Genomic DNA, 10,680 nt, shown 5'->3' on the forward strand with positions numbered 1-10,680 from the left:
TACATGGATTTCCAACATCTTGCTCGTCCACTCCTACATATAGAAGTGACACAAGCTATTAACTCTTTCAAACCACTTAAATCTCCCAGTTCGGATGGGCTACATCTATATTTTTATCAACAATACTGGACTGAAATCCAAACCTCAGTTCTTAATTTTTGTCACCAAGTTTTTACCACTTATGAAATTCCTCCAGAAATTAACTCTACCTACATTTGCCTCATACCAAAAACCAAACTGCAAACTCCCTTAGCCATTCTAGACCTATTAGCTTATGTAATACTAGTTACAAAATCATTACAAAAATCATCGTTGCTCGTATTATGCCTTTCCTTCAGCAATTAGTGGGGCCTACCCAATCCGGTTTCCTCCAAAATCGTCGTGCGGCAGACAATGCTATTATAGTCCAAGAAATCCTAGATCACTTTAAGAGGACTAAGGGGAAGAAGGGACTTATGCTTCTTAAACTCGATTTAGAGAAAGCTTTTGACCGTATTGAATGGTCTTTCATATACCAAGCACTAAACTTTTTTAATTTTTCAAAGCCTTTAATCAAGCTTATCATGTCGTGTGTTTCTTCATCTAGTATCTCTATACTTATTAATGGATCACCAACCACCTATTTTTCTCCCACAAGAAGAATACGGCAAGGCGATCCTCTATCCTCATATTTATTCATACTATGTTTAGAGATGTTTTCCATAAGTATTAATGTAGTTGTGTACTACAACTCATGGGATAGGTCCCCAAATCTCGCACATTTTATTTGCAGATGATATCATACTCACAGCAAAAATCTCTCGTAAATCTTGCCATACAATCATTGACCATCTCAATATGTTCACCAATGTCTCGCGCCAAAAATTGAATTTTGAAAAATCACAATTATTTTTTCCCAATAACTGCTCCCATGAGGACAAGATGGCAACCCGTGAATGGCCCACGTCATTTTTTGGACTGAACCTTAGCTCAAAGCAAATCTAACTTTAACGTCTCTTATACATAGACCATTAACAAGATCTGAAACTAGAGCAACTATAGCATCCTATCACACAAACTCTTGTTGGGATTTTTCTTTTGTATCTTTCTTGCTACCTGATACGGTGCTCCAACGTATCTATAGCACATATTTTCCTATAACTCCATCATCTCATGATCGTATTATTTGGGGCCATAACAATACTAGCCTATTCTCAGTCAAATCCAGTTGCACGTCTATTTCGAAACGCACCACTAATCATCCTTTTCGTTAAATTTGGCGCTTGAAATTCCCTCCTAAGATCCTCCACTTCATATGGTTATTCTGTCACAAACACTTTCCTACTGCTTCCTATATTGCTCACCTAAATCTACTCCCATCTCCCATTTGCAAAACCTGTAACATAGGAATAAAAATGATCCATCATATTTCTTTGCTTGTGCTTATGTTGCAACCTTTTGGAATTCCCTAAGTCTCTATCAAGGGTCTCCTATTCTGCCAAATGAAGACGATTCTCCCCTTACATATCTTAAGGAGCTCATTCACCAAAGTCATATAGAGTACCTCAAACAACTTTCACCTACTCTCTTTATACTATTCTCTCTGTGGCATATCTGGAATATTCGCAACCATAACACATTTGATAACACTCATCACCCTATTAGCACTTCTTGCATAATTAATAAAGTTACTGAATATCTTTATTGTGCACAACCTTTTGAGGTTTAGAACCACCTTAATTCCCATATATGTTAAGTGGGAACCCCCAAATCAGAATTTCTATAAACTTAATTCAGATGGATCCGCATGCACTATGACTGGCGCTGCAGGTTATGGAGGAGTCATTAGTGACTCTAATGGGAACTGGATTGTTGGATACACTGGTAGTTCTAAGCACACAACTAGTTTACATATGGAGCTAATGGGTCTTTTACATGGCCTTCGTTTAGCACACCTCCGCCAGCTCACACATTTGGAAGTAGCTGTTGATGCAAAAGAGGTATTAAATTTGTTAAATGCAGATAACATATTTTACTCACACATTCTTAATGACTACAGATCCGCTCTCCACCAGCTGGCTGATCCTCATGTTACTCATACATATCGGGAGCAAAATCAAGTGGCGGATACTATGAAAAAACACGACCTTATGGAATATCGTGGACCATCAATGCTCGTTTTTTAAGACGCTCCAATTTTTGTCTTGAAGATACTACTAGATGATAAACAAGGCTCAACCTATCAGTGTCTACTTAATCCAACTATATTCTGCCAATCAACTAATCACAGCTCCTTTTTGTTAAACTCTCATGTATCTGCACCTCATACAAATCAATGTACTCAAATAGCCCTTTGGCTGTGGACTCACACCTAGATCCACCAAGGAATGGTAACGCTTTTTTGTATAGTGTAGAAAATCAGTCACCCTAGCTTGCTCCTGTTATGTAACTGCTTTTGTATTATACTAGCCTCCTTATGATATGCGCTTTGCGCGTGTATTTATATTAATTGAATATATAATATAAAAATTTAGAACAATATTTTTGAATAATGTATTCGAGTTATATAATAAAATTATATTATAAAATATAAATTTTAGAAAATGATAGAATATTGATCCCAATTAGATAGATTGTCTCATGTGAAATATATTTGTGAAGGGTAAAAATGTCGATCAAGATTTCGCGAAGGAAGCCCTTTTAGAGTACGCAAAGCGCGTGTCTACCAATATTTGACATTCAATTCTTATGTGTCATTTTGAAAGTATTTGTTGGATTTGATGTTGAGCTAAAGAATATCATAATTATGAATATTTTAAGTTAGTTTATATCTAATTATAGTATTTAGTAAAATGTGTATTTACATTTTAGTACATAAATTATTCCTAATGAGAGTTGCACCTTGAACCTAAATTATTCCTAATGTAATTATGTTTTAATAAAGCTTACAGAACTAAATTATGTGTCTATGGGAACTTTTATACCTTTCTAACAACTCAAATTGATTCTAAGGATTCACATCCCTCTTGTTCACGTTGACCGAGTGGAACTTGCAATAAGATTGAAAGTTTGGAACTCTTCCTCGCATGGTAAATACAATTTGGTGAATACCGAATACTTACTTGAAAATTTAGTTGATTAATATAAGGTAACAATATTTATTATTTTGGAGTCATAAATATTAGGACTTCAGACATTCAAATAAGGAATAATTTAATGAGCAAAATTTTAGTTGATTTTAATGTTCTAAATATTAGAAAATTAATTAAATTGACTATTTTATCCAATATAAACTCTATTATTAAGGGATAAAAAAGTCGAACGACATTTCGCTAAGGACATTCGTGCTTTTAATATAGTATAGATAATACTAATCTTTCAAGACAAAAAAAGGACATAAACTAGGGTAGAATTTAACTCATATAATTGTGATCCGATCAATCCAATTTAAATTTAGGGAGAAATGTGAATAACTACAATTCCTTGAATGAAATTACTAATAAAGAATATAAGTTTTTACACATTGTTTATCCTTTAATAAGTGAAAAGTTGATAAACCGTGTTTGCGTATACCACTTAGAAGATTTTCTCTACCCAAAAATTTAACTTTTTCATAGATTTTATTAAAAAAAATTGGATTAGCCCATGGGCCAGCCCGCTCAACGTAACAAGTATATTTTTACACACACTCTTTTTGTATATATATATATATATATACATTTTGTATGTTATATACAAAAATTATATAAATTTTATATATTTTTTCGGCTACAAAATGTAAATAGTTTCTACATGAATTATACAGGCTATTTTTAGTTTAAATGATTAGGTGAGCGGCTATTTAAGTTACGTGTAACACTTGCAAAATGAAGTATTAAGTTGGGTTGGGCTGTTAATTTTTCCATTTCGTAAGGGTTGGATTGGGCTAGACTGGAGTAGTTCGTTTTGACGGCTTTACTTAATTTTTTTTTTTTATTTAATGTTAATATTTGAGTGTGGATAAATATTTATTCTTTTACTGCTTCCTTCATGGTATGATTCGAGAGCTAAATAAAGTGATATTTGACTCACTCTATATTCTGATTCGACTTTTCTCAAGCATTTTGGTCAATTATTTTTTTACCGTCAAATCTCTCTATAACAACCTTATTTGTTCTGAATTTTTTTGGAAATGCTGATATAAAGAATATAACATTGCATAAAAAATGGTTCAATAAACTTGACTTTTATAGTGAATGACTATTATATAACAATGCTGTTATAGAGAGGTCTTACTGTACTTTTCATTTTCAAGACGTTAGCGAAGGTGGCTACGCGATGATCCAAATAAGCAGAAACCACCATTTTGATCAAAATTTAGTCAAAGTTACGGCATTTTTTATGATATTAAGTCATCATTGCCAAAAGGATAAATTATTTAGTTCTCATAGCAAAACAATGGCGACAATGGACATTGATTTAATCCAAAGTAAATCTATTTTAGTGCTAGAATTTCTCTCATCAAAGCAACAACCGTCATGTTGTTCCAAGTATTATTTTATCATTCCAACATGATAAATTGATCATATTCTAACGTGTCAAGTCAAAAATTTAGTAGTATTCGATTTCCACCTACTCTCTACATGGCAAGAAAAGACAATACTATACTATTTTAGGACTCCCCATCAATGAAATTTAAGAGAAGATGATATGACAAAACAAACACTGGATTCTCTTTGCGTATGACGTGAAACTCGTCAAAGTATGACTACAAACAAAAGGACAACATAATAAAACTAAGATAACAACTTCTGACTTGGTAATTACATTTTCAAAATCTATGAAATGTGGTTATGGACCTTTTACTATTTAAATATATACTCGATTATTTGGGAATTCCTCGTACGTCTTTGTAAGATTAAGATTCAAAAGTATTACATAACAATAAATTAATAAATACATCGTTATCTTCTTTCTTTCCCTTTGCATTTTCAGTATCGTAATAAATTTAAATTTTTTCTACAATTCAACCTTTTCAAGCACATATATGCTATGTTGGAAACCTTAGCATATATACCTACGTACAAAGACGACAACAGAGAATAAACTCTTATATTATAACAATCCATCAAACAAGTAGGGAAAAACAAATTATTCCAACATTTAATACTCTCAAAAGTAGGTAGAAGCTTGTCTAGTGCGGTTTATATATCCTCCTCTGAGGTTTGCAAATTACTATTTTACAGGAGCGAGATTTATCCTATGCGCATCCGAATGATAGCGACTGCGAGTTCCCTTCTTAACCAAAAAAAAGTAGACAGAAGACCAACAAGGCATTGGTCTTGAATACAACAAAACTTTTATTTTACATCAACAACATATATCATAAACACGCTATAATAATTATTTTTCAAGCATCCATAGGAGAAGCATATGGATCTTCAGCATGAGTTGGAATTTTGGAAGTTCGAGCCATAAATGCTCTAATCAGAGGTTTAACCTTCTCCACAGTCTTAATTATTCCCAAGAACATAAACCTATAGAGAATCACCATTCCAAAAACAATTGCAACATCAACCCATTTTGAATATCCCATTTGCACTTGCCATATATTTCTCAAAATTTCATCACCAGTAATTGTAGCTGGCCCTCCAATTTGCTCATTAGGAAAACTTAATCCCAAGAACTCATTTTTGTAAAACCCTTGATTTGCATATTTGTGAAATGCAATATAATACATTGGATATTTCCAAAATGGATTAGGAAGATCATTAGGCAATCGAAAGAAACCCCCGTTAAGCATCATAACACCTTGAATTCCAGCTCCTGTTATAATTCCCATGAGAAAATCTGGTACTATACTTGCTACAATCATCATTAGGCTTTCGACTAACATCATTGTTGTGAATAGCATTAGGGCAAAATAAGCAAAGTGATCAAATTCCTTTTGTAATCCAACAAGGTAATAAGCCATAGCACCAGGTATTACTGAGATCATTGCTAGGTATGGAATGGAAGAGAATGTATTTCCCACAACATATGCAGCCACACCATAGTGCCCATTTAATCTTTCTCGAGTGAAAATCTAGCAACAATTAGGAGCAAATGACAAATAATTAGCACCATTAACTGTTATTATGTGAAAGATTATAAAGGGAAGGCCAGTGCACTAAGCTCCCGCTATGTGTGGGGTCCTAGGAAGGGCCGGACCACAAGGGTCTATTGTACGCAGCCTTACCTTGCATTTCTATAAGAGGCTGTTTTCACGGCTTGAACCCGTGACATCATTGTCACATGGTAGCAACTTTACTAGTTACACCAATGCTCCCTTCTTATTGTGAAAGATTATGTGTAAAATAAATGAGGGTGATAGTTAGAAGTGCATACTTTCATATCCTCCACAAAGGAAGGGAATCCACCAATGGCCATAAAGGTTAAGAAGGCAGCAACAAACATAAGCATTGAACCTCTAGCCTGAAAAGGTATCAAAAGGGAAGAAAGGAAAATGTTATAGTCTGACATGTCAACTAAAAGTTAACTTTAGATAACTGTCTATACGTTGCAGGTCTAATTCAAATTAATAAGAAAAGTAAAATGTCTCACCTGAATGGAGCCATAGTCGTGGCCAATGTCATGAAATATAGTGCCAACACACAAGCACAAAGCAATATATATTGCAAAACGAAGCCAGTAATAACCAAGATCACGATACATGTTCACAAAAGATCTCCTGGTTAGAACCATGCACTGAGTAATGAAACTGGCTTGGTTTCCTTTCTTTGCCTCTTGTCCACCATTCTATACACAAATATTCATAGTTAGACCAATTTAAGTAATTTTGTTGGGTTTGTACAATATATAAGATCAAAATTACGATTTTGATAATCACATGACGTGTATATATTCAAACCTGTTGGCAAATCTCCAGAACTCGACGTTGAACTTGTTGACAACCCTGTGAGGTCTTGTATGACTTAACCAGAATATTGATTGCTTCTGTCGCTGTGGCTTTTCCACTAACTCCTTTTTCGATATCCTAAGGTCATCAAATAGAGAATAAAGTACAATATTATAATTACTTCTCGGCAAATAAATAGATTTTAAATGTAGAAGATGGAAATATATATACTTACAGCATCAAAGTCCTTGTTGATTGTCCTTAGGTAGTGATCAGAAGGATTTCTCATAGTTGGACAAGGGAAGCCATTCAATGCAAAAAACTGAAAAACATTGGTATTAAAAATTCATCGTTAAATATTTTAGATTTTTCATAATATTGAGTGACATCATCGACCGATCATTTAACAGTATAGTTTAACCTACTATAGTAGGTTGCCAGTTTAATTTTCAGGTGATTAATTGCACTTTTATTAACCATGATAGCATTTTAGAAAGAAAAAAGACTTTTGTACTGTTGGTGCATTGAAGTTAAGCTCGTTTGAAATTAATAACTATATATTAGCTAGTATTATAGCAGGTTGCCTTCCCTGCTTTATTTTCACGTATTATGGACAGCTAACTGTAGGATTTAATTTTTAAAACCAGATAGCATAAAAAGAAACTTTTAGACTGTCAATGTATAGAAGTTAAGCTCGTGTGAGTAATGTTATAGTACCTCATTTGCAGCAGAAATGGAACCAAAGTAGACAGTCCTACCAGAGGAGAGAAGGCAAAGATTGTGAAAAAGCTCAAAAACTTCACTACTTGGTTGATGAATAGAAGCAACAACAGTTCTTCCATCTTGTTTAGCCAATTGAACTATTCGATTCATAACATGGTAAGATGCTGCACTATCAAGTCCACTAGTTGGCTCGTCAAGGAATAGAAGCTTTGGACGTGTTAGTATTTCAATGCAAATACTAACTCTTCTTTTTTGTCCACCACTTAATCCTTTTACACTCCACCCTCCAATTCTTGTATTCATTGCATCTTGTAAACCCATTTCTCTGATTGTTGCTTCAGCTCTTTCTTTCTTCTCGGATCTTGACATTGAATCTGGTAATTGGAGTTGTGCTGAATAGTATATTGCTTCTCTCACTGTTAATGTTGTCATCAGGGTATCATCTTGTGTCACATAAGCCTTTTGAAAAAGAAAAATAGAAAATAAAATGAGTCATTAAGTCAAAATATGTATTTCGTTGATCAGTGTATAGAAGTTAAACCCCACAAATAAAGGTAGAGATATTCGTTCAACTGCGGAAGTGCCATAAACAATTTACAGGGTTATTACGGGGCACGTGAACGCATGATTTCTCCTCAAAATTAGATATTTTATGTACATATTTTTTAAAATTGATATAATATTAATTATTAGCACCCATACTCCAAGAAGACTGAATGATGCACTTGGTTAAAGGTAATTGAGTTATTTACCAAGAGGAATATATTTTTTCCTTTGTTTTTTAGTAGTGCACTCATTTGTTGAAAATTCTAGATTCACCTCTGGCTAAGTTATATCTTAATTTAAAAATATTTCCACTTATTACTGAGAGTTACATGTAATTGTATTTTAGGTAAAGTTCTTTTGTATTGTAAGTATTTATAAAAATTAAATTAGTGAAGAAATAGCTTATAGTAATATTTATTCTCCTTACCGAAGTGCCAAAAGCAAGAGCTTGCCTCCGACCATTGATGAGGATTTCTCCAGTTTGTCTGGTGTTCGAATCCAGTCTCCCTGAAATAATATTAAATAATTATTGAGTTTCAAGTGAATTAAAACATTTCATTTTGCTTTTTTCTTGCTCTTTGCCGGCCAGAAACTACAGGGGAATAAAATTAGTGGAAGACTGTCAACTTGGTGGTGTTTGAGTCAAATTCTGTGGACCTTAGACATCATAATAATTAATAAGTGGAGTAGTTCCTAAGCAAATTTTATACGATAAAGTCAATATTACTCCTAGTAATATCAGAGCACTGAATTAACATCGAAATACTCTAATTTCTCGTGAATCAATCAATTCCAAGTAACATAGTGGGCATTTGGACATAAGAATTGTGAATTTTCTGAAAAAAGTGATTTTTTAAAAACTAAAAATAATATTTAAAAATTAGAGTTGTGTTTGGACATTAATACAACTTGGGTCTGTTTTTGAATTTTTGTGAAATGAAAATTTTGGAAATAACTTTTTAGAATTTTTCAAATTTTCGAATTTTTTTGAAATTCAACTTCAAGTGGAATTCGGAAATTTCATGGTCAAACATTGATTTCGAAAAAAAATAAAAAAAATTCGAGAAAAAGTAATTTTTTATGGCCAAACGGGCCATAATATAAAATTTATAATTTATAATTTAGTCAAGTTTGTAAGAAATTTAATCAATTAATCACTCCTTTGAGCTAGAGAGCATTAGAGAAAAATCTTATATGATGGTTTCGGATAAGGAAGGTTAAATTAGAAAAAAAGTATTACAGTCAGACCTCTCTATATATAACAATATATCTTTATAACAGTTATTTACTATAAAAATCATAGTTTTCTCGAAACTGATTCATATGTTATATTATAATATATGTCCTCTATAACAGTACGACACTATAGCAATCAAAAAATATCAAAACAAACGAAACTATTATAGAAAAGTTTGACTATACATCTCTATAACAACCTCATTTGTTCTAAATATTATTGGATGTTATAGCGAATTACTGTTATAAAAAATACATAAGTATTATAATAGAATATGAAATTTGGTTCTATAAAAACTTGACTTTTATAGTGAAGTCCTGTTATATAAATTCGGTGTTATATAGAGGTGTGAGTGTATCTGTGAGAGTAATACCTGCTAAAGTATCAAGAAGAGTAGATTTGCCACAACCAGAAGGACCCATAATGGCCAAAACTTGACCAGGTTGTACATAACCAGTTAGCCCTTGTAATATAGCTCTCCGCCCTGTTTTCTTGTCCGGCACTGTCACCCACAAATCTTTCCATGTCAAGTAAATTCCTTCATTATCACCACCTTTATTAAAAGGGACTACTTCTTCATATTCAAAACCAGTAGTAGTACTATTTCCTTTTATCTCTTCCCTAAATATTGGTGGTGCTTCATATTTTTCCATCTCTAAGGACCTTTTTATCTCAGAATCAACCCTAAGAGAAGGTGCTTCAATAGCAGCAATATGAGGTGGTGGAGTATTACTAAATGGGAAATTTTTGGTTGGGTTGTTGTTATTGTTGTTAAAAGGAATATCATCTTGAGAATAAGTTACACTTTCATTATCTGTTTCAGATTCTTGGCGTCTATGTGGTGATCTGTTTGGACTAGGTGTCCATCTTGGAACATTAACCTGCAACTCCATTTCTAATATTTTTTTCTCTCTAAATAAGTATAGGAAGAAGAAGATAAAGAGAAAGGTGTAGAAATAAGTAAAGCTAATGCATGGGAATGAAGAGAGTGGATAAAGAGGGTACATATATATAATGGAAATGAGGAAGGTGTTGGGAAGTTAGAGTAATAATCTAGTTGTATAAAATAGTTAAATTAAATAAACCAGATTGACTTCTAACAAGGGATGGAAACTAAGAAACAAATGTATATATTCCGTGAAACTCGACAATTTTGTCCTATATAGGTCGTCTTCTTTTACTATTTTCTGTAGTGATAAGTATGATTGCACTTCATCTGATGAATTGTGTGAAAAGGAATTGCTTAGCATCTTCACTATTTGATATTCCATTTCTTAACAGTTTTCTTTCTTTTTATTTTCTCCTTCCCTTTTAGCTC

General features: G+C 33.0%; 2 protein-coding genes across 2 annotated transcripts; one reads left to right on the top strand and one right to left on the bottom strand.

Moving 5' to 3' along the window:
- The first annotated feature begins 1,793 nt into the window (after positions 1 to 1,793).
- On the top strand, positions 1,794 to 2,165 carry LOC107766521 (uncharacterized). The gene has a single exon (XM_016585321.1). It carries the CDS (start codon positions 1,794 to 1,796, stop codon positions 2,163 to 2,165), a length of 372 nt encoding a protein of 123 aa, XP_016440807.1.
- A 2,888-nt stretch (positions 2,166 to 5,053) lies between these two features.
- On the bottom strand, positions 5,054 to 10,372 carry LOC107766530 (ABC transporter G family member 1-like). Its single transcript, XM_075227750.1, has 8 exons — positions 9,736 to 10,372; positions 8,553 to 8,632; positions 7,574 to 8,038; positions 7,092 to 7,178; positions 6,869 to 6,994; positions 6,562 to 6,756; positions 6,346 to 6,432; positions 5,054 to 6,043 (listed from the first exon to the last, which is right to left on the bottom strand). Exons 1-8 carry the CDS (start codon positions 10,367 to 10,369, stop codon positions 5,369 to 5,371), a joined length of 2,349 nt encoding a protein of 782 aa, XP_075083851.1. The 5' UTR covers positions 10,370 to 10,372; the 3' UTR covers positions 5,054 to 5,368.
- Positions 10,373 to 10,680: the final 308 nt, after the last annotated feature.

Source organism: Nicotiana tabacum, chromosome 13, assembly GCF_000715075.1.
Source record: "Nicotiana tabacum cultivar K326 chromosome 13, ASM71507v2, whole genome shotgun sequence".
Taxonomy (NCBI): domain Eukaryota; kingdom Viridiplantae; phylum Streptophyta; class Magnoliopsida; order Solanales; family Solanaceae; genus Nicotiana; species Nicotiana tabacum.